A 24,924-nucleotide genomic window follows, 5' to 3' on the forward strand; every position below is an offset into this window, starting at 1 on the left:
CTTTAATCAGCTCATAGCTCCTTTCTTAAACCAGCAGCCCTTATGCCAATTCAGTTGCCCATCTCAGACTTATTTGCATTCCAAGCTAGCAAACTTCACAAGAAGAAACGGGGCAAAGATTACCATTCTAGGAGGCCTGAAAGTTACAGTAAGGAATGAATGAAGGCACACTGGGGTGAAAGATAATCATGACTACCCCATATACAATTCCACCATAGTGCGGGAGATTATTCTAATAAAAACATATTTTTAATACATTACTTGGGATCTCAAGAATATGAAAGCTAGACTTCCCTTAGTAGTGAAATTATGGAGGCCAATAATTAGGAATATAGAAACTGAAAACTTCATGTAGGAAAACGAATCACTTAGCCTTTATTAAATTCTCCAGTCTTTCATATCTGGTAGACGTAGAAAAATATCTTTGAGTGTAATAGACAAAAGGTAGCAAAGGTAATTAGCCCTTTACTCTGACCCATTTAACCTAACAGATACAGTTTTTGTAACAAACAACTCAATTTATTAATTAAGGTTTTTGCCAAACTAAGTCCAGAAAAGTGAGGGAAAAATAACCCCAAACAAACCATGACAATTCCTGGAATTATTGGAGCGTGCATTTTAGTATGGATGCAAACATTTTCAAGGACAAACACTGTAAGAAAACTGTTGGGATGAGAATACAGTTGAAGAACAATTCTTAAGCAATATAGGTTGTCTTGAAACAACCCAGTAACCAAATATAATGTCAACAATCTTTCACTTAAAATGTGAATCAAAACAAAGTTGGTAAGTTGTCTGAAGATAAGTTAAAAACTCTATGGCACAAATTTTCACAAAAAAAGTTAAGGCAGAGACCAACATTTTTATATAAAAATAGCTGAGCAGGTTTCTAATGAAGGAAATAACCTTTCATGTGTGAGAGAGATGGATTTCGTTAATACAAGATTATAAATATCCTTATATACACAGACACGACTGATACAAATAGATGAAATCCATATTTTTCCATAAACCAAGATCATATATCCTGGGTTGCAGTGGAGGTACTCAAGAGTCCAATATCTGTCATACTTTTCTTGCTACACATATCCATTTACATGTCATTAAAACGGAACTGGAAATACCAAATTTCATAGAGAACTTCAGTTTTGACACACTAAAATTTACAAAACTTGCTGAACTGACCCAAAAGGACATTATGTTAATTTAAAGATAATTACTCAGACTTCTTCGTTGGCACGTTTGAATAGCATAATGGTTTATAAAAAACAACTAGAACCTTCAAAAGGAGAAATAAACTTCCCGCTAAAATGGATGCCGAGTGTCACCACCGCAACAAACTTTACGGAGGGGGCTCCCAGGCCGAGAGCTCACCGCGCAGCTCCCAGCAGGACTATTCTTACAGCTGCCAATTCACACCCGGCAGCCTGCGATGGACCAGTGGAAGAGAATTCGTAGCGACCCTTTATACGACGTGTTAGTTTTAATCAAGAACTGGTTTTGCGTATCACTATAGCAGCAAAATTATAGAAAGGGAGGGGGGAAACACCAGCCCGGCAAGGTTTCGCAGTTGGATATTCAGCAACTCACGAGAATGACAACCTGCCTTTTGGAGCCCATTTCCTGCTCTTTAGGCATTTGCACCCGGAGAATGGCACCTGCTGATCCTTCAGCGCTGGATGAGGCTTACAGTAATGCAAGAAGCAGAAAAGGATAAGAAATCAATACAGCAAAGGGCACTTGTAACTCTCCTCCATCCATCCCCGTAGCCATCAAAAGCATTTTTAGCAGCTGGGAAATGTACATCACGTTATTGACGACTTTTCTTCCAGCCACTTAAAACTTTCCAGACTGTGTTCCCCTCGAGGCCAGGGTGGGGGCAGATCTGCCGATCTGCATGGACGTACAAGATCTACCCAGATGGCAGAATCCCAGCACCATGCTAGTGCCCAACTAGGATGTATTCCTAAGTGCACGCTCATAGATCCTTTTCAGCCCCTTCTTTTAAAAGGGGGCAAGAGGTCAACGACCCACATTCTTGTCAGCATAACCTGCAGTAGGCAAATAGGGTGTACGTGTCGCCAGGTTGCATTTGTTTAAAATCCACCCCAAGCATTTGTAACTGGGAAAGTACATAAATGCAATCCAGGCGCCATGCGTAAGGCTTGGTCTGCTGAACGAGGTGGTAGAATATGCTGCCCCAGTCAAGACTCCAGGACGATTACATTTTTTCAAAAGTTCCCCTACATTAGTAAGTTCCAGTAAATGGAAAACTAGCACAGCAAGCAAAGGGTTAAGCTACAACAACTTTCCCCGGTATAGTGAGTTATTTACAGGGAGTGTTAACAGTCCGTTATCCTTGCCCCCTTCAGTCCAAAGTGGTACAGCCCATTATACCACCTCAGAATTCTACCTCGTTCTGTTGCATGTGTTGACCAGGCCCAAATCCCAATGAAATCAATATATCTTAATCTAACCCTACCCAACCCGCCGCTGATACTAAGTAGACCGAAGCACATGTTTCTCTGAATTTTACCCATGATTAGGGAAAAGGGTCATGGTTAGCAAACGAAGCTCAGAGATAGCTAAAGAGATATTTAATGAAATAGCTCCTTACAGGATGTTTTACTCCTTTATATATCAAGAGAATACCCAGTGTAGACGACTGGGGAAGGCAATGGAAAACCATCCCGTAAACACAGTCTGCCTAGTAAACTTTGTGACATGATGTCACCCCATGGGTCAGTATTGACCTGGTGCTTGCACAAGGAACTACCTTTACCTGCTTATTCAACCAGTACATTTGGGTTGATTTTTTTAAAAAAACACTGGGCCTAATAGCTGCATTCCAAGGACTATAGATCATGAATTAGCTTCTCTTCTTCGCTGTTCTAGAACCCTGTTCTATGTCAACAGATTTTATCCAGGAGAAATTTTACTGGAAGGGCATTTTCAAATTAGTATGCTTTCCATTCATGTAAAAGCAAAAGCCAAAATGTTATGTTTTCAATCCAAGCTTTATAACCCCCTTTGGGGATATTATACTTGCTGTCAAAGGCAACATGTAAGCTCAAAACCAGGGCCCTTTCCGCACAGCGGAAAGGGCGCCTCTCCACTGGCAGAAATTATGCCAATGGAGGGGAGGGGGCCGTTCGCACGGGAGTGTGCGAGCAGCCCCTGCAGAGGCCGGAGCAGAAGAGGAGGGCTGGAGGACTACAGGGACCCGCCCATGCTGCCCTCCGACCTCCAGGGGTCAGAGGGCAGCGTGGTCGGGTCTCAGCAGCCCTCCAGACCGACGCTGGAGAACAAGGTGAGTGGGGGGGGGGGGAGTGGCGTGGTTTGTACTGCGCTGATGGGAAGGCAGCACTTTCCAAAAACCTCCCTCAGGAAGGGAGGTGGAAAGCGGTGCCTTCACGCTGCTCGGGGCCGCAAAGGTGGCTGCCTGTGCGAACAGCTGCCCGGGGACGGCGTTTTTGCTGTCCCTGGGCCGCTGTAAATGGCCCGTGCGGAAAGGGCCCAGGATGCAAAAGAACACACAAATGCAGCATATTTCCATAAGATCATCCTGGCTTTTTTAAAAGAAAGGGTTCCTTTTCACCTCTTTCTGAGCACAAGCAGCTCCCAGCAAAGAGATGAGTAAAGAAAAATGGGGAACGGAATGGAAGAGACAGCCAATCAGAATGGTGGGGTTGAACACAATGGATAAGCTTCTGACCACAAACCCATACAAGTTCAGGTTCCTTGTCCCTGGAATTAAGTCTATCCCCATGAAATGAGAACTGCTCAAAAATAAAAGGGGGGCGGGGTAGGGGGAACTCTAGCTTATCCATTTTAGCTATAAGACACATTCCTGTAGGGCAGTGGTTCTCAACCTTCCTAATGCCGCAACCCTTTAATACAGTTCCTCATGTTGTGGTGACCCCCAACCCTAACATTTTTCCACTTTACAGATGGAGAACTCTGATGCAGAGAGTCTTAGGCGACCCCTGTGAAAGGGTCGTTCAACCCCCAAAGGGGTCACGACCCCCAGGTTGAGAACCACTGCTGTAGGGAGCATAACAGTCCCATTCATTTCTGAGGGACCTGGGCTGGAAACATTCCCAACATGCTGTGCCTTTACCATAGAATCATATGTCACTGAGATTAATGTAAAGTCTCTCTCACTCACTCACTCACACAGACACAAACACATACACACACACACATCTGCCTCTCACCTCAGCCTCTTCATAGTACTAAGGTATCAGTATACAACAAATTAGCATAACAAAAGAATATTCCCAAACGGAAGGAACCCCCTCCCCCCAACATTCGGTACACATATACTTTTCCTGGTAAACCCCCACAAAACAAAGAAACCCAAATACTACCACCCCCACCCCCAAAAATAAATGTGCTATAAGTGATTTATTGCCGAGAACGGAGGGGACAGAAGTCACGCTGAAGTCTACTGTGGCATCAGAGGTGATACCACCTTGCAGAGGTAGTATGTAATTATGTCACGTCAAGTTTTTAAACAGCAGGATTAAGTAACAAGAGTTGTAGAATCCAGATGTGACCAAGAGGTATTAAGCAAGAAAAAATGACGCATGCGCTTGTATTTCAGACATTCTTATGAAGGATTCCACACCTTTCCAACTGAAACTATGTACATGTGTATTGCATCTGAAAACATAGCTTCATGAGGAAGGGTGGAGCGAGGGCTAGTTCTCCAGTGAGACCACAACAGCAGAGTCAATCAACATGGACCAGTGAGCACCTTTTCGATATTCTAATGGCTGCCACAATAAGCATTTTGCTCAGCATGACCAAGGAGTTAAGGTCCCATATGGGAAGGCCAAGACATCTTTGTACAGAACATCTCTGAACAGACAGCATGCTCTGGTATCTTGTCCTTCAATTACTGCACAGGGATAGAACCCTGTTCTAAGGCGGGTCTCAACAGTCGCATTACCAGCTTTGAGGGGGAGTGTTGCAAGTGCAAAAAAAATGACAGTCCCCTACAATAATTAACACATGAGCAAAGGGGACGTCACTGGCACAACTTCTTTCAAACCCCCATGCCCAGCAGCATTTTGCAAAAATCACTCCTCTGTAATGCAATGGAATGCAGAGGCCCAGCCTTCCCGGACATGGGGCTGTGTTACTGATCAGACAGCTTAAAAACTGGTAAAAGCAGACTGATCCATCTTTAGAAACTTAATTTTGTGGAATATGGGGCCTTCCTTTTCAATTAACCTGACCTGTTACTGAAAGACTGGAAAACAGAACACCAAAAAACCATTTCATACGTCGTTGGTCATTATTTGCTATGTTTTACAAGGGTACGTTTTATGATAATATAAGAAGACAGGATTGCACTTGCCTGTAACTGATGTTCATGGAGGTCTTCTGTGCAGGCACACATACCCTTCCCTCCTGCCCTGCTCCTAGTTCTCATAAAGGGTTCTTGTGGTGGCTCAGGCAGAGCTGAGGGTAGAGGGGGTTGGCCGTTGGTCCCGTGGCCGTTTGAGAGGCAATGCACATGGGACCAATGGCCACAAGAGCGCTCCCTAGTGTCAAATATCTGGAACTTCACTGTCGGCTAGCCTGTATCCGAGCCGTCCCAATGTGGGGATGCACAGAAGACCGATGATGAACCCCGCACTTCACTTTGCCCCTATAATGAACCTAAAGAAGCACAACCTTTAAAAAATTTTTTAAAGTGCATCCCAACTTGCAGGTTACAGTTACGTTGTGTTCTGGTTCTGAGAAGACGGAAGGCGACTAACATAGCAGATGGGGACTAGATCACACACACAATTTCTTCACCTGAAGACCACAGTTGCAACTGGCATACATGGTAATAGGTCATCTATGACGGAACTGATGTAAACTCAAACACATTTCTTCTATGGTACTTGTTTATAAAGTCAACTGTGCACACCCTCAAGTGTTGACTATTTAAATGATACACATGCATGGGTGAACCAGCTATAAACTAGGCAAAGTTACACCCAAATCCCATTTCAGTCATGGACTCACTTGCACAAGTAAAGACTTAGCTTCTCCACTATGCCTGTAAAACTGAAATAAATGACCTCCTACATATGCTGGCTGAAGGGAAGAATAAACAGCACATTTTGCACAATGGCAAAATTATGCAAGTCCATCAATTGATTTCAATTTCCCCCCAGAATAATAAATCCAAAGATATGTGTCCAAGCAATATTCAAGCCCACATACTTCATTTCTAACCTAAATTTCCAGAGGGAGGGAGGGAGGGAGCGGGAGAGGGGGGAGAGAGGGGGGGCAGTCCCTTTATAGCCAGAAGACCAATACTGGATGTAGTTAAGCTCAAAGAATTAAACATGTGACTGAAATGTTAGTTTCTGAAGCCATGTTTGTGCTTCATTTATATGTACACCCACTTGCTCGTGCTCTCTCTAAAGCAGTTGTTAAGTGTTTACTTGGGAAAAGTCAACAGACCTAATTAATTGCAGAGGACTTTACTAATTGGACCACGCCATGGCCATAACCAAGGATTGCAATTGGCTCAGCAACTGTTATTGTCAAGCAATATGAGAAAGAACAGTTTCTGTCATAAAAGTTATTTTGCTGCACAATCACATTTGTATCCCTCCTTTCCGTGCTATGGTATGACACTGAAGGTGGTTCTTTGTCATCGGAATTTGAAGTCACATGACACCTGAGCTTCCTCTGATAGGTGGAGTTCAACCACTGAAGAGAACCCAGCTAGAAAGAACTGGCGTCATATGAGATGGGTTCAGACATAACATAAAGTTGGGGCTTACCAAACATATTTAACTGATTGTCCAAACCCATGCCACTATACTGTTTTAGAGTTCTTCGTTTGTCTAAACCAGCTTCTCCAGCTTTCTTATCTGGTGAACCAGATGTGTTTCCGCACTCCTACATTCCTGCTGGGTGACCTTGGGCTAGTCACAGTTCTCTCAAAGCTCTCTCAGCCCCACCTACCTCACCAGGTGTCTGTTGTGGGAAGGGAAGGAGTTGGTCAGCCACCTTGAGTTTCCTTACAGGAGAGAAAGGTGGGATATAAATCCAAACTCGTCTTTCCTTTTCCACAGGTGCCATCCAGCATTTCAGCCTCTTTTTTCCTCTCAACCCAACTCCCTGTCTTGCCCACTAAGACAGCACAGCTAGGCTGGAAAATGCTGGCCAACACCTGCGGAATGCTCAGCAGCCAGAGGGATTTTGAAAGTTTGACAGCTGTTGTCATTTTTTAACTCCCTCTCCGTGGAATTTTACAAAATGCAGTAATGCCAGAACATTTTAAGAACTGCAGAATTATGCTACTTGCTTCCTGACCAAGGGCAAGGTGCTCAGTTGCCACCACTCTTCCCTCTTGTCTGCTGCAACAAACATTCAAGGTTGGGAGACACTCACATTTCTATTTTGGCCAACATCTACAAGTGTGTCCACTGTGGGGGGATCATTTTGCAATTCTGGAGAAATCCCAATCATTCCCCAAACTTGGGAGATGACACCAACCCTGAACTTAGCCTCAACACTACAGGGACCAGCCCTCACCAGCTGGAGTGGGTACCCCTTTGGAGTTCAGCAGAAGACCACAAACAAAACAGACCTGTCTCCCAAAGCAGAAAAGCAAGGTCAGTGGTGAACAATTTGGACTGGCGATCTAGCCAGCCAAAGTCTGTGCATCCATGAGTTTTCCAGAAGGTAGCTAGTACGAGAACAGGTGAGATTAAATGGAAGGAGCATAGAAAAGCATGAACATAAGGAGAGGACCAACAGAAAAGTACATAGAGGGCACTTAACGCCTGAGGACCTGCTTGCACGGGTATTCAAGGTGCAGGATGACGGATCTTTCAGGCCGCTTCCGCACATGCAGAATAATCCATTTTCAATCCACTTTCACAACTGTTTGCAAGTGGATTTTGCAATTCCGAACAGCTGCAAAGTGCACTGAAAGTGGACTGAAAGTGCATTATTCTGAATGTGCAGAAGGGGCCTCACATAAGTTTTGGTTCTCGGTTTTATGCTCCTCAAAGAAAAGGAAAAAAGGCAGCTTAAATTGTTTTTGTCATGGTACCAAAGCAGCTGTGACTGCTGCAGTTTCTCTATGTCTTTCAGCGGAGAAATGGAAACCCTAGACCAAAAAAACCACACACACACACACACAAAAACCCAAACCCAAAACAAAACCCAGAAACAAAGAACCCAGAAACCCCACCATATATCTTTCTCCCAGCAACAGAAATTTGCATCTAACATTTTCACTATCCAATTCAAGACAAAATAAAAGCTGTAAATCAAGCTTCTGAATACTGCAGGAGTCCACGGAATCAATCCTCTGAACTAGTAGAAAAATAAGAGGGAAAAATACACAGGCAAATTGGATATGCAAGTTTCATTATTCTGAGTAGCTGATGCACATCAGGATTTCGGCCTATTCAGACACACAAATTACTCAAACTCATTCATCCCAGAGCTCAGTTTGACGCTGGCTTGCAGCTGCCTAACAAGCTTGAAGGAAGGGACTTCTGAGTCAGGACTACATGAAAACATTTTCCACTTGGAGGCCACAAACCAGGGCTAATTCATGAGTCACAGGGCATGTGCTTTTTTAGCGAAGGGGAAGAATTAAAACAAATCCTAGTCCGTGTAAGAACTAGTGACTGAAATGCTTCCCTGGGGAATTTCATAGCCCACTTGTCCTTGGGTAACTGTGCGTCTGGAAAGAAAGACATTCAAAGCTCTCTAGCTCCTCTAGCTCCCAATTCGTGTTACCGAGGGCTGAGCTTGGAGTGTGTGGAGAAGATGCTGTAGTCTGAATTATAAAGCCAGGTTCCTGAGCAGCCTTTCGCTTCTGTTGAAGATAAGCCATGAAGGTCAACATACCTTCAGGATCCATGCACTGGACTTTTGTGGCCGTCACCCTGGAGTTATTGCCATGCTAAACGGTAAAACGCTTTGTCAAGTCCCCTAAACATGCTACTTCTCCTAACCAATCAAGCATATGTAATATGAAGAGTCTGGAATATGGAACTTCATCCAAAGTTCCTGTCTGCTGTTTTACAGAAAATAATGTATTGGAGGCAGTTTAAATAGTGAGATTTAGTTTTCCATGTATTGGGGGATAGGAAAAGAAGATACAACAGTTAGTCATTATATACTAATAAAGCACTTCTTTAGCTTGATCCCTGGTTTGCAACATCATTTTTGTGAAGGTTCGGCTATTGCCGACTGACCTCTTCGTGCCCATAATTTCCAATGACCAGTCCATCTACCTGAGAAGGGGGGCAAGAAAGGGGAGAGACAGAGAGAGAAAAGGCAAATATCACACTAAACAGAACTGATGGGCTGCAGTGAATTGTTAAAGTAACTGGACACTTTTCTTTCATTCTTCGTGCCCTGCACATTTCAGGACTTAGTTAATAACGCAGTCAATGCTGACGATTAGGAAGGTACACTAGTCGAGGCATAGCTGCTAGAAGCTTAATGTCTTTTTCTCAAGTAGCTTTCACATCTGTCAAAAACAAAGTTCCGTAGTTGCGGCTACTATCAACCAAGCTGCTGTACAAGGTTGCTAGTCTGCCTCCCACCCCTCCCACCCCCAATCCCTGCCCTTCATATTTAAGGGTACTGGCTAAAACGTAATTAATTCAAAACATACACGTTAAGCAAAACTATGCCGTGTTAGTTCCTTTGACAAAGGATCACAAACTGTCCGAGGCATTTTTCTCTGAAGAAGAAGACAAGCTGAATGAGGTATCGTCAGGTTCCGGAGACGCGTGGTTGAAATCCATCTCTTCTAACTCTGGAGGTAAATCTGCCAGAAGTGCCTGATTTGGATAAAAAATGAACGTGATAAGAATTTGCTGTAGCCTTTGGTGGGTTGGAGCCCTTGGTTCAAAAGAAAGACTACCGGGGGAATAAACACAGTGCCTGGGTTCTGCCACCTTCCAGAGGAGCCAGGAAACCAAGGCCCTTTTAACAACCCACTAAGCAGTACTGTTCAGGGAGCCAGTGTGGCGCAATGGATAAGAGCAGATGAACTCTAATCTGGGGAACTGGGTTTGATTCCCCGCTCTGCCACTTGAGCTGCGGAGGGGCACCAGATTAGCTTGTGCACTCCAAAACATGCCAGCTGGGTGACCTTGGGCTAGTTACAGCTCTTTGGAGCTCTCTCAGCCCCACCCACCTCACAGGGTGTTTGTTGTGAGGGGGGAAGGGAATGGAGATTGTAAGAAGGGAGATTTGAGTCTCCCACAGGAAAGTGGGGATATAAATCCAAACGCTTCTTCTTCTTTATAACATTTTGTTCTTCAATGTAAAAGTTCTCAAGGCAACTTATTTAAGTAGAAGAGCAACTTAATTGAATAAAATGGGTTTCTTTTATTTTACTTCATTTATACCTTGCCTCTCTCTCCACCCCAACAGAGACGCAAAGCGGCTCACGTAGTTCTCACAATAACCTTGTCAAGCAGGTTAGTGCATTGGTTCTCAACCTGGGGGTCGGGTCCCTTTGGGGGTCGAACGACCCTTTCACAGGGGTCGCCTAAGACTCTCTGCATCAGTGTTCTCCATCTGTAAAATGGATAAATGTTAGGGTTGGGGGTCACCACAACCTGAGGAACTGTATTAAAGGGTCGTGGCATTAGGAAGGTTGAGAGCCCCTGGGTTAGTATAAGGCGGATTCCACATGGGTCAAAAAGAGAGGAGTAAAAAAGGTGTGAAAACAGTGTAAAAGGGTTTACACTGTTTTCACACCGATGTTTTTGGCTCATGCGGAATCCGCCTAAGCGTGTGTGACTAGCCCCGGGTCACCCAATGCGCTTCCATGGCAACACTGGAGATTTGAATCTGGTTTTCCCAGAGCTCAGCCTGACACTCTAACCATGCCATCACACTGGCTCTCATCAATAGAATAAAAATAACTAACCAAAAAAAGAAAGAACAGGAAAATCAGAGTTCCTTAAGAACATAAGAACAAGCCAGCTGGATCAGACCAGAGTCCATCTAGTCCAGCTCTCTGCTACTCGCAGCTCTCTGCTACTCGCAGTGGCCCACCAGGTGCCTTTGGGAGCTCACATGCAGGATGTGAAAGCAATGGCCTTCTGCAGCTGTTGCTCCCGATCACCTGGTCTGTTAAGGCATTTGCAATCTCAGATCAAAGAGGATCTTCTCTGAGAAGGGTATCACTCGCCTCCTGAGTCCTGAAATTCTCATGCATACTTACTCAGGACTAAGTTCGGCTTCCAAGCTAACATGAACAAGGTCAAAATACGTGGGGTACTGATGCCCTCCCTCGGGGTGGGGGGCTGCAGTCTGATAAACATACCTGAAAATGCTCAGGGTCAGTCAGCAGTTTATAGACTATTATGTGACTGCTCCCATTTTGATCATTTAAGGGCAGGAAAGAGGGGGAAGGAATCTACAGAAAGACTGCAGGCAGGAGGGGAAGAGCCCAAACCACTTAATGTGTCACTGCGCTAGGGACTCTGTCAGGAGCTGGTTTCTTGTGCCAAACGAGTGGGTGGAGGCTACCGTGTAGCATGAATAAGTACAAATGATGCTCATGAACCTCCGACCCATGAAAGTTCAGTGGGAGAGTCCATATGTTCTGCATATACATCTCATTTGATGTGGAGAGCCGTTTTTGCTATTGAAGGGATAAGGAAAGCCTGCATATGTAGAAATGGGGCTTCTATGGGCTTTTGGCTCAGAGCCAGTCTATAAAGAAGGGAGAGAGGAAGGGAAGGCAATTCAAGTTCTTGACTTCACGTCCTTTTCTTGGCTTTACCTGCTGCTGTTCCTTGTCATCTGTTTTGATAGCAAGTATCAAGCTCCTAGTGAAAGTCTGTAGCTCGAAATACTTCTGTTTCTGATGCTCCAGTTCAGTTTCCATGAACCTTACTTCTTCATTCTAAAGAGGAGGAGGAAAACAAATACACCAGATTCTTTTTAAAAAAACCCTGAGTATTTGGGAAGTGATAATGAACTACGTTATTCCTATAGACTGCACCTTTGAAGACACACAGAAAGCCAAGTGGAGTTTTAAACTTTAAGAATATAGATATGTATACCAGAGATGACATCATTGGGTGGAGGAGACCTAGAAAGAGAAGTGGAGTGGAGGAGACCTAGAAAGGTTTTATGACATTTTTAAAATTATGCATTTTAAGTGTTTGGACTGATTACTGTAATCACACTTCCTATTTTGGGCACTCAGTACAAACTGTGTTTCCCCGAAAATAAGACAGGGTCTTATATTAATTTTTGCTCCAAAAGATGCACTAGGGCTTATTTTCAGGGGATGTCTTACTTTGTTCCATGATTTTGCGCCCCTCACATGACCAGATCAGCTGCGCTGGGGAATCTGTAACTAGGGCTTATTTTTGGAGTAGGACTTATACTTCAAGCATCCTCCAAAAATCCCGCGAAATCATGCTAGGGCACAGGTGTCAAACTCGCGGCCCTCCAGATGTTCATGAACTACAATTCCCATCAGCCCTTGCCAGTATAGCCAATGCTCATGTTGGGAAGGACTGATGGGAACTGTAGTTCATGAACATCTGGAGGGCAGTGAGTTTGACACCCCTGTACTAGGGCTTATTTTTGGGGTAGGGCTTATTTTTGGGGAAACAGGGTACATACTGCAAATACGATTGTGAGCATCCTGAAGAAAGAGATGCTGTTCCCTTAATAGAACAATTGATGGGCTATTATTTAGCAGGTAAAACAAATGAAAGGACTCCTGATTTCCTCTACACCAAAAATAGTCAGCAAAAAATTACTATTTGCTCCTTAGTTACAGCCAAATAAAAATTAATTCTTAAATATTATCCCTTAAAAATCATGCTTTTCTCTATTAAAGCTATATCCTTAATTTTCTATTCCTCAAAACCACAAATCATTAGCTATTTTTTGTCTGTTTTACGCAAACAGTCCATCACAGGTGTCCAATTATGAATTTAGGGAGTTTCTTTTTTCTCAAGAAAGAAAAGTTTTGCCATCTCCGCCAATTTCAACGGCTTTACTAGGTATAGATCAGGGGTCTGCAAAATGTGGCTCTCCAATGTTCATGGACTACAAATCCCACCAGCCCCTGCTAGCATGGCCAATTGGCCATGCTGGCAGGGGCTGATGGGATTTGTAGTCCATGAACATCTGGAGAGCCACAGGTTGCAGACCTCTGGTATAAATGAAGTTTTCCATTTTTGGACATATAATATTCTCACTGCTGATGTCATGCATAGAAACGAAGTTCCACATTTTTTTCAAGCTGTCTCTCCGAAAGACCCAAAAGTATGCCACCGGTTTTATTCGTATATTAGTCTTTAAAATCTTCGGGGTTACTAAATAATTTTTTTTTAGCTTCCTCACTAATCCACCATAGCTGGTAAAAAGACTCTTCATGATGTTAACCTTTTCAATACTGATTCAAAACATTTGTATACATTTTCGCCAATTTCTCTGGTGGCAAATAGCAATGTTCCATCATTGTTATAACTATACATTTTTATAAATTAAATTATTAAAATAAATCATACATTTTTATAAAAATCCTCTTTTGGGCTAGAACTTAAAGTAAAATTGAGACCTTTTAGCCATTGTTCCATTTGTATGTTATACCCAAAGTTCATAGATCATTTCATCACAGTCTTTCTCTATTCCCTTCTAATTCCCCCCTTTGCTTGTCAGTCTTGGTCTAAACTCATTCTCATCCCTGATTGCCAACTCAAGAGTGTACTTAATGGAAATATAGCAGTAAAGCCTTTTTAATATTATGAACAGTAGGGGTTAATATCTCCCCATGATCTATCAAACTTGCAAAACAATATCCCTGCCTTTACATGCATGTATGTATTTGGGGTTACTGAGTTAACTGACTATGGTATTATATTAATGATGTTCATATAATGAATTGTTTACTGATTGATTGTGTCGTGAGCCACCTTGAGCCCTGCTGAGGTAGGATGATGATGATGATGATGATGATGATGATGATGATGATGATGATGATGATGATGATTAAACTTAATATACTGCCCCATCCCCGAAGGGCTCTGGGAGGTGTACAACATAAAACCATATATAAAATCATCATAATACAACTTCCATAAATATAATAAAACAGCAGTTGCGTCCTAAGATAGGCATCCCACTTAAACCTAATCCTCCTAGAACAGTGGTGGTGAACCTTTGGCACTCCAGATGTTATGGACTACAATTCCCATCAGCCCCTTCCAGCATGGCCAATTGGCCATGTTGGAAGGGGCTGATGGGAACTGTAGTCCATAACATCTGGAGTGCCAAAGGTTCGCCACCACGGTCCTAGAACAATTGTGGCGAACCTTTGGCACTCCAGATATTATGGACTACAATTCCCATCAGTCCCTGCCAGCATGGCCAACTGGGAATGCCTGCCAGCATGGCTGATGGGAATTGTAGTCCATAACATCTGGAGTGCCAAAGGTTCGCCACCACGGTCCTAGAAGGAGGAGGGAGAGGTAGAGGGTCCTGATGGTATTGAGGACCCATAGGTCTCAATAATGGGTCCCGATAATATTGGGGACCCATGGACTGGAGGGGAGGGGGGCACACTCAGCGGCTGGGCACTCCAAAGGCCCGGAGGAACAACTCAGTCTTACAGGCCCTGCGGAAATCGCCAAGGTCCCGCAGGGCCCGGACAGCTGGAGGGAGAGTGTTCCACCAGGCAGGGGCCAGAGTCGTAAAGGCCCTGGCCCGAGTGGAGGCCAGCCGCATCATTGAGGGGCCAGGGATCTCCAGTAAGTTGGCCTCTGCCGAATGCAGAGGTCGAGCCGGGACATATGGGGTAATGCGGTCCCGAAGGTACGAGGATGGGATTGAAATTAAAATAAGTGACACATGCAGCACAGAACCTCTTCTTCCTCCAACTTAAACACTGTTCAGGCAACAGATTGTTGCTGAAGATACGATTTGCATGGTTTGGCTGGGGTGAGACACAGGGTTGAACTAGATGGTCTGCTGATTCCTTTTCCAAATTTAAAATTCATTTTTTGGTGCTGAACGATTGGTTGGTCCTCCTCAGAAAAACCCTCACCCCATATTTCTAGACCTGTGCCAATTCCAGGCAAAACCCGCAAATTACACAGTATCTCGGAATAATAAAATTGTAATTAACACAAGGTAGCAGATGACACCAGAGTGATAATCCTTAGAACTCACTCAACTGCAGCTGTGTGACACTAGAAATTATTTAGCAAGGAGTGTCTTGAACTTTCCTTTAAGACTGCTTGAACTGGGTTTTTCACCGCCCCCCCGCCCCCCCGAAAAGAAGTCCTCATAAAATAAAAAGTGCGAGGAAAAAGGGCAAGTAGGAAAACATTTTATCAAGCACGAATGATTTCTTTACCCTCATTCACAGAGCTGACTTGCAAATTAGAATTCCGCAGCGTTCGCTCTAAGCAAATAGACTTGGAGGGCACAGCAGATGCACGACATAGAGAAGTTCAACAATGGGGCTAGGAAGAGACTGATTGCTACATGAGGAGGAAAATGTGAAAAGCACTTCCTTGTTTGTGGAAAAGAGAAATCTAATTGGGGCATGTAGAATATCTCGAGAGCACATGTAACTATCATCGTTGTCTCTTTCACAGGTACAGCCAGGTTGTTGAAGGACACTTGATCAATATCGCGGATGCGATAGGTCTGAGGCATGCTCGTTTGCAAACGGAATGAGGAGCATTTTCCCCACAGGCAAAACAAATGATAATACAAATGACTCTTTAGAAACCAGCCCTGCAGATGAATGTGAAGGGCTCTTGCCTCATCAGTCGCTGCAGGGACACTCAGTACTTGTCACCTGCTTCTTAGGCAGCAACCCACAGTCTGCTTTAGCTGGTGAGGTCTTCGCACCTGAACTTCTGAGCAAACTTTTGTTAGTTTTGAGCAGGCAGCAATGTCTCATGGGGGAAAACAGGAATGTTGGGAAGGTTCTGGTCCTGATGAAAAGGCCAAGACTGCCCTTTGCTCAGCCTCCCCCTGGCCAGGCAAGCAAAATTTCGCCCTTTCAAGGTCTAATTTCACTGTTGCATGTTGTTACAGCCCTAACCTGGATAGCCCAGGCCAGCCCTATCTCATCAGATCTTGAAATCTAAGGCCCTTTCCGCACGGGCACTGAACGGGGGTGCATCGGCATAAATTATGCCGATGCACACCCCCCCCCCCCCCGGGACCGTTCGCACAAACGGTCCACGTAGGGGCGCAGGGGAAGGCACAGCCTTTGCACAGGCTGCGTCTTCCCCAACCAGCTTACTTGCTCCTGCTGGCTCCCGTTGCATTGTGGAGGCCAGGGGACACGCCCCCCTGGCCAGAGCAACGGCGTTGGAGACAGCGACGGGAGCCAGCAGGAGCAGGTAAGCCGACTGGGGAAGGCGGGAGGGAAACACTGCCTTCCAGCTGCTGCCATTCACACAGCAGCAGCTGGAAGGCGCCCCTTTTGAAAAACCTCACTCGTGGAGCAAGGTTCAAAAGGGGCGTTTCCGTGCTGCTTGGGTGGCGTGAGCACGGCTATGTGAACGCCTGCCTAGGGACGCCGTTTTTGCCGTCCCTGGGACATTCTATTCCACCCATGCGGAAAGAGCCTAAGAGAGGTTGTCCCTGGCTAGTATCCAGAAGAGAGACTTCCAGGACATACCAGGGTCATGATGCGGAGGCAGGCAATGGCAAGTACTACTGAACATCTCTTGCCTTCAAAACCCCACCAGGGGTCAAATATGGGTCAAATGTTGCAGCATCACCTTAACAGCAAGAGTGGCACAAACACAAAGGAATATAAGAAGGATTTACTGAATCTTCTGAGCTTGTTCTAATGGGAGATGTGGATGGAAAGGGAGCAAGAAGACAAATGGCCTTGGCTACAGGAGGTGGCATAACATTTCAAGGGATGAAGAGAGCAACCCCCTGGCTCACAACCATTTCTTTTCAGATCTGGAAGCTATCTTTCTCCAGCTTGAGGGAAGCTGCCAGTCAAGGCAAAGCACACTCTCCTTGCTTTCAAAATTTTGCATAATAAAAGAAAAACAAAGGCCTACCTGGATTTTAATGAGGAATGAAATACTTGCAGGTCATCTGTTTTGCTCAGATTATGCCCCAGTAAAAGAGTAAGCACATAGTTACGTAGGGACAATATGGCATGAAAGACCAACAGGTTCATGTCAAAATGTAATACAAGCACGTAAGGCTCTGTAGGGCATGCTGTCACAACATGCCATCCAATCTGGTGACAAGTGACATTAAGAAAAGGTCATCTTTCACCTCCGCCCAAATCTATATTCATTTGGCACTGCCCTCACCCCAAAGGCAGCGCTCATGAAATCAGCGTGAGGACCTGGATTTTATATGCAACGTGAGTGTTTTTAACAGATACTTCGCTCGTTTTATACTTAGGTGAGGTTCTAGTACAAGATATCCCCTTTGGGCCAACATCAGTTGCAACTGGTTGAGGATGTTTTCGTTGATGGTGCCGCCCTATTTTTCAGTATACAAATGTCGTTTGACATTCTGGCAAACGGCAGCACTTGCCAAATGTTTCTTCTACTGCATCAAAAGAAAGTTTTAGGTTGTAATCCACAAGGTGCTGAAAAATCGGCGGATTCCTTCTCTTTTCAGGGAAGCCAGCATCCAACCCCCAGATGTTTCCTCTAGTGCTGCATGTTTGTGATTCAGGGTTGCCCATTCTGACTTGGGGAAAACCCTGCAGATATGGAGGCAGCTCCTGGGGAAGAAAGAGTTTAGGGAGGGGAGAGAGTTTTGATCTGGAGATCAGCCGTAATTCCAGATCTCCAGGGCCCTTCAGGAAGGATGGCAACCCTGCTGGGATCTTGTATTCATGAATTCCATTTAAATTATATGCCAAAGACATTGCACCCTCATCGCTGGGGGTACCCCATCATCTTAACCAGCTTATGCCATGGAAGGTTTTCTTTAAAAGTTTCTCTATTATGCTATTTGGTAGTAAGGGAGAGGAGTGATACTGCATTGTGTGATGACAGGTAGAAAGAACTTCCTGTCTTCCTTGGTTTACAAACGTTTATCAAATTGTGTGACAACAAACGAACAGATTTACATTCAATAAAGGTTGGTCTTTGATGAAAATACAGACTTTGTGAGCAAGTCAGTTTTTTGGGGGGGCGGGTTACACACATGAATTAAACACATGGAAGATATGTGTATGATTATATGTCTAAAAAACTTTAGCAGTGTAAAGATTATGGAAGACAAAAAGATGTATAGGCAACCGCCAGACCACTCTACTCTAAGGGAGGAGGGGGAAGTAAAAATTGCATTTGCGGCTGTGGTAGGGAAGAAGATTTAGTCCATGATGTTTCGGAATGTCCCCTATATGATGACCCCAGGAACGAGTAGATCAGGGGATTCATGCCAATGCTGAACGACAAGGGTCAGGAGATAAAACGGAGTTTTCTTTGAGCAGACTGTGACCACTATATTTCAAGCCGTGTCGCCATATTCGCATCCGCGGCCAGGAAAATGAGATTAAAGGCGAAGGATTGTAATTAACGGTGAGGATTTTAATCTTATGATAGCATCTTTGTAAATACTGTATTAGGAGCCGCGTGGCTTAGTGGTTAAGTGCTTGCACTGCCACTCACACAGTCAGGAGTTCGAGCCCCCTGTGGGTCAGATATCCTGGCAGCTGGCTCATGGTCAACTCAGCCATCCATCCATTTCTTGGTTGGTAAATGAGTACCTAGCTCATAGCTAGGGGGTAAAGAATAGCCGGGGAAAGCAATGGCAAACTACCCCACAGAAAAATGGCTTGCCTATGAAATCACTACTCGCAGTGGTACCCCAGGGTTGGACACGACTGAAGGGGAAACTTTACCTTTGCTTTAAATACTGTATTGATAAATTATCCGGAATGTTTGGTTTAAGGATGTTAAGTTTTTTGTTTTATTTATTTTTAATTATTAGTAGGCTTTATTTGATAGCCACAGCTCAGGTGCCTATTTTTTTTTTTTTATGTTTTAGGAACTATTTTACGGAGGAATTATTTCCAGTGTAACTGCAAAATTTAATTGGAATGAATGAATGTAGGGTTGTATAACCACTATTTTAACGTATGTATGGCTTTTTAAGGCAGGTGCCTTTTTGCAATTATTGCTGCCTTTTTGGAATTATTACTGCACTGCGCTGCAGTGCAACAGCCAGACTATCTGAACAACGTTCCGTATTTTGACAATTAAAGGAAAGCAGGAATAACAAAGATGCAGCTCTGAACACAAGGAACGCAACCGAAGGAGCTGAAAACCTTTTGCATAAGACTGAGGCTTCACAGCAACACCTGCTGGTGGCTCAAACTAATCTCATCCTTTTGTGATGCCTTTAACAAAGCCTGTATTTGTGTCTGCGGCTGGCTAACAAAAACCAAAGCTAAGGTACTTGCTTTGAAGTCCAGAAGAGAGCTCATCTGATCCACTTCAGAATTACTTATCATATCGCTTTCTTCGTCATCTATTATTTCTATTTTCTGAAAGAGAAACAACAGGACATTCCATTACAAAAACCAACGGCTCTACAGCTTTTACAAGAGGTCTTCTTCCTTTAAAAATGGCCCTGACGCTTATGATGATTGCAAAAAATTGCTTTTCTAAAGTTAAATGGAAGATTCCCAGGATGCCAAATAAAGTTTCTGCATTTTCACGGCACAGCCTTGAATGCACATACACCACTCTGCCGTACAAAGTGGATGGATATAACCACAAGCACTAATTGGTTGGAAAGATACCTACCACATTATCAGCAGTTACAGTAGTCTGGTCCTCCTCTTTGTGACCTATGTCTTCACTCTGAAGAACTTCGCTGTGTTCTTCTACAAAAATAAAGCAAGCAAGTGGTTCTAAACAAACAGTTGAACTGCAGAGCTATCAGTAAAACCGCAACATCAGACAGAGGCAGAAATCTCGGCTCCATGGCTTACATCAAGGGTCTCCAACTTCTGCGAGCCTGAGAACACATTTGGAATTCTGAAATGGCATGGTAGGCGCAGCAACAAAATGGCTCCCACAGGAGGTGGAGCCAGCCACAAAATGGCTGCCACGGCTTAACTTCAATAACATAGTGCAGATCCAAGGCACTTTTTAATAAAATCTGCGCGCCCAGTCAAATCTTCAATTGTCAATCAGAAGCCTTGCTGGATAAAAGCCCTGACTTGGTCCTAAAAACACCCGGTGGGTGCCAGAAAAGGTGCTGGTGGGTGCCGTGGTTTTATTATCATTCATAAGGTGTGGGTACTCACCTTTAAGGCCTTACGCGGTCTGGGACCTTCATACCTTCGGGACCGTCTTACCCCATATGTCCCTCTGCGGCCTCTGTGTTCAGCAGAGGCCAACTTGCTGGTTGTCCCTAGCCCCTCGATGATGCGGTTGGCCTCTACCCGGGCCAGGGCCTTTACAGCCCTGGCCCCTGCCTGGTGGAACACTTTACCACCAGCTATCCGGGCCCTGCGGGATCTTGGAGAGTTCCGCAGGGCCTGTAAGACCGAATTGTTCCACCGGGCGTTTGGAGGGGCCGACCGCTGAAGTGTGCCCTCCCTCCTCCCTTCCTTCTTTACGCTCTGGGCCCTTAATTTCTATGGGGGCCCTCAGCTTTTTGGGTCTGCTTCCAGGGTGGGTGTATTACGTTTTATGATATTTTGTCGGACGCCGCTGTAATTTTATTTAATTCGCTGTTTTAACTGGGATTTTAATGCTATTACTGTTATGATTATGTTGTTCACCGCCCAGAGCCCTTCGGGGGGAGGGGCGGTATATAAAATTGATTATAAATAAATAAATAAATAAATAAATAAATAAATAAATAAATAAATAAATAAATAAATATTGCAGGCCCCGCATTGGGGGCCCCCATCTAACACAAACTCACTCTCACAAAATACTTTTTACCCAGCAATAAATTTGTCATAGCATGTATAACCATGATCAGCTATCCGAATATGGCTTCTTCTGTTTATTCAATCCATGATTTGTTGACACAACTGAAGAGTTAATTTCAAGCAGACGAGGAAGAAGTGATCTAGTAATCTATAAAATGGCTGAAGGAGATTGTTCTCAGATTGTTTAGAGCCATTTCTGATGCCGCCAGTACTGGAGTACAAATCCAGAATACATTGTAATGGCGTCCCATGTGCAAGTTCTAGCAACCTCAGGAGTGAAGATAACCACTCCACCACCTTAGGGGAGATGATACATACAAGGCAGCACTAGGCATTTCTGGCTGCTCGCACACCTGACAATAAAACAAGCAAACCAGTGGATAATCCAGTCCAAAAGAAAAGATTGTCAAAAGGATGCCACCTGGATTACATGCATTTGCTTTACTTAAAGACCAATCCAGTTACAATCCAAAAGAAAAGATTGTTAGAAGGATGTCACCTAGATTACACATATTTGCTTTACTTAAAGACCAAAATACCTGCTGCTCATCACTCTTAGGACCTTCTGTGTTGTGTGAAAAGAACCCACCACATGCTTAGGCCAGAGAGGCCTTTCATGCAGAATTTGGTCTCACCTACTTTTCCTCAACCTTCATAACTCTAAGTTAGTGCTTTATTTGTTCTGAGGCTCTTATTAAAACCAAAAGGTCTGCAATTTGATTCTGAGGAGTTTGAAAATATCATCCCAAAATAGGAATTTATTCTCATTTTAAAAGCATTCTAAATTCCAACAACAACAAAATCTTAGCTGTGGTCAATTTCCTCAAGTCTCAGTAAAAGCAGGTGACTAAATTACGGCTCCAAAGCAGTCAGTCATAGTTGTATCTCGATCTTCCAACTTTATCTCACTCGCAGAAACTCAGGGTAGCATACACGCTCCCCTCCATTTTATCCTAGCAATCACCTTGCGAAGTAGGCTAAGAGTGCCAAATGATCATACAGTGGTCTCTGAACCTGGGCCTCCCCAATCGTAGTCCAACATCGCTACCACCACATCATGCCACATCTTGATTTCATGTCCCAGAAGTGTCCCTCCTGCTGTTCATCCAAGAGGAATACTTTTGGATTGGGCAATAGTAGAGCAGAGGAGAATTACACATACGAACCACCATAGAAAATGCTGACAGAGAGAAATTTTTCTCTCTTTCTCACAATACTAGAACCAGGGGGCATACACTGAAAATGCTGGGGGGAAGAATAAGGACTAATAAAAGGAAACACTTCTTCACGCAACGTGTGATTGGTGTTTGGAATATGCTGCCACAGGAGGTGGTGATGGCCACTAACCTGGATAGCTTTAAAAGGGGTTTGGACAGATTTATGGAGGAGAAATTGATCTCTGGCTACCAGTCTTGATCCTTCTTGATCTGAGGTTGCAAATGCCTTAGCAGACCAGGTGCTCGGGAGCAACAGCAGCAGCAGACGGCCATTGCTTTCACATCCTGCATGTGAGCTCCCAAAGGCACCTGGTGGGCCACTGCGAGTAGCAGAGTGCTGGACTAGATGGACTCTGGTCTGATCCAGCAGGCTAGTTCTTATGTTCACCACTAAGTTATATTTTGCTCTCTGTTCCTAAGTAAACCTTCTGTCTCTCTCAGAGCTATGTAAGCATGGATTATAATAATCTTTTCTCCACCTTACACCGATGGTTCCATCGTAAGCATCGGAGAGCCAGACGCAAATAACATAAAGATGCCGTTGTATTTGAAGCTGCAGAATCTTTCAGCTCTGCTTTGTGACTCTCCTGCTGGAAGACTGCTTTCCCCCTCAGGGCAGTGCAGATTCACCGGCTTTGGCAGCCTACTTGGCTTTCAGTTTCCCTCCAGCTCTTTGTTATCTTATTCTCTTTATAGCGGAAGTTTTGACAAAGCCGTCACAAGTTTGTGCCCAACGTCTCCTCTCTTCAGAGATTCAAACAAAACCGGTAAGATCGAGTGTGGCATATGAACCTGCAGATGTGCCCCAGAAACAGGCTATTTCTGAAGTTCAGAAGCCCAGGTCTTTGTTGATTTGTCCCAGTCAGACCAATTAGCAGAACTTGCGAAGACCACAAAATGCACGAATGTGCGTTTAACCCTATCTCAAGCTGCCACAGCCTCTTCTGTTCTAGAAATGCATAGCTTGTTGTCACAGCCTGTCTCTACCACCTTTGTTGCTTCTCTCTGGTGCTAGCAGGCTTTCTGCAGTCTTCTTCTCAGAGGGCCCTGCTGGCCCCAAAACTCATGATGACTTTGTGCCCTTCCCTCTCCTTTAGAATGACCAGGAAACAAAACTCAACAGACTAGCAAAGGAGGAGGCCTACCCGACTGCTGCCCTGTAGTTATCAGTCTAGCGATGGCAGACACCAGCTGCAGGCAGAATCCTAAGCTAGACTGGCAGCTCCAAACAGAAGCAGGGATTTACAGGGCACAAGTACCCATTCCTATTGGAAAGGCAGCAGCACAGCTCTTCCCTTCCCCAGGACCTTAGGAGACAAGAAACCCACCTCTTCCTTGCTCCTCCCACAATTGTGCATGCCGCTCTGAAATGCTGGCATTTGCTTTCATACTCATTCTCATGCATATACAAGTATGAACTCCCAGGAAGAAGCTGACATCTATATCTGAAAACACAGCATCTTTGAAGTGAGTGAATGTGGACAATAGGCATTGGGGAAAGGTTACCTGAAGGACCGCCTACTCTCATATAAACCTGCCCATTTATTACGATCATCTGGGGAGGGCAATCTCTTCATCACATCAGTACATCTGGTAGGGACCGGGAGACAGCCTTCTCGGTGGTGGCACCTAGACTGTTCCTACTGACGGTGTGCTCCCTTCTTGCTATCCTTCTACTGTTTTTATTTCAGGCAGATGTTTTTATTTCAGGCAGCATTTAACAGGTAGATCTTAGCAAGCAGCAATTTAAGTTTTGTAGATGTGTTTTATTGTAGTCCTGAATTTTTATGGTATTGTGTGATTTTATTGTGTTTTATGGTTGTTGGATTATTGCACTATATTAGATCTTATTGTATTTTGTAAGCTGCCTTCAATATGTAATATAGCAAGATGAGGTACAAATACTTTTAATAAATAAATTAATGTGTTATGATCTAAGACTGGGAAGCCTCAGAAGAGGGAAAAGCAACTACAGAACAGAAGAATGTGGAAATGCGCCAGAAGCAAACGCATGCTCAACTGAAATTGGGCTAACTTTTCACACAGCCAATGTGAACAGACCTTACAACATAAAGCCGAAATAACAAACCTTGTGAGCTTCCTTCGGATAAGCAGATTGAGACATCATCGTTTCTGTCATTATCATCTCCCACATCAGTTGAGGCATCATCTCCTGGAATGGGAACTGATTTACTGCTTGAATCAGACTGGTTGGAAAAATCAGCAGGGCCGCCTCGAGGAGGTGGGACTCCAATTCCCATCAGGCGATATTTTCGTCTCCGATTCCCAATCCAAGTCTTAAAATAAGAAGGGCAAGAAAAATACCAGAAGTTTTAGAGAAATTGCAACATTAAGAGGAAACCTGCCCTCACTCTTTAGGTATCTAGGAGATCACTGTCTCTCTACTCAGCAGCCAGAAGAAAACCCCTATCTATTGTTCTCTAGGTACTGAAGAACAGGGAGAAGTCTACATGCACAGATGAGGTCTTACTTGAAAGTAAAAGCAGTTAGAATTGGTGTATAAGTCTTGCTTAAAGTTCTTCGACTTGAGAAAATTTTTCAAAAGTGAATATAAGATCTATTTTCTAGAAAAAAATCTGTGAAACGAACTATTTAAGCCCCTACTGGTTGGATATTACCTTCTTCCTATAAAAAGATGCAGTCCTATGGTGCTGGCTGAAACCTTTAAAGTCCTTCATGTCCTAAAATCCACGTCCCTGCAGGACCACCTCTCCCAGTATCCACCCACATGGCAAATCCACTCCTTGAACCAACACAGCT

At 44.2% G+C, this 24,924-nt stretch overlaps 1 protein-coding gene across 1 annotated transcript in view; it reads right to left on the minus strand.

Annotated features, from left to right (window-relative positions):
* Positions 1-352: 352 nt before the first annotated feature.
* Positions 353-24,924, minus strand: part of HDX (highly divergent homeobox) — a 50,102-nt gene continuing 25,530 nt past the window's right edge. The window contains 5 exon segments of the mRNA XM_048514147.1: positions 353-9,827; positions 11,789-11,911; positions 19,439-19,522; positions 19,785-19,864; positions 24,233-24,440. Of these exon segments, the coding sequence (XP_048370104.1) occupies positions 9,702-9,827; positions 11,789-11,911; positions 19,439-19,522; positions 19,785-19,864; positions 24,233-24,440 (621 nt within the window). The 3' untranslated portion in view covers positions 353-9,701.

The sequence above is a fragment of the Sphaerodactylus townsendi genome, linkage group LG13 (assembly GCF_021028975.2).
Source record: "Sphaerodactylus townsendi isolate TG3544 linkage group LG13, MPM_Stown_v2.3, whole genome shotgun sequence".
Classification (NCBI taxonomy): domain Eukaryota; kingdom Metazoa; phylum Chordata; class Lepidosauria; order Squamata; family Sphaerodactylidae; genus Sphaerodactylus; species Sphaerodactylus townsendi.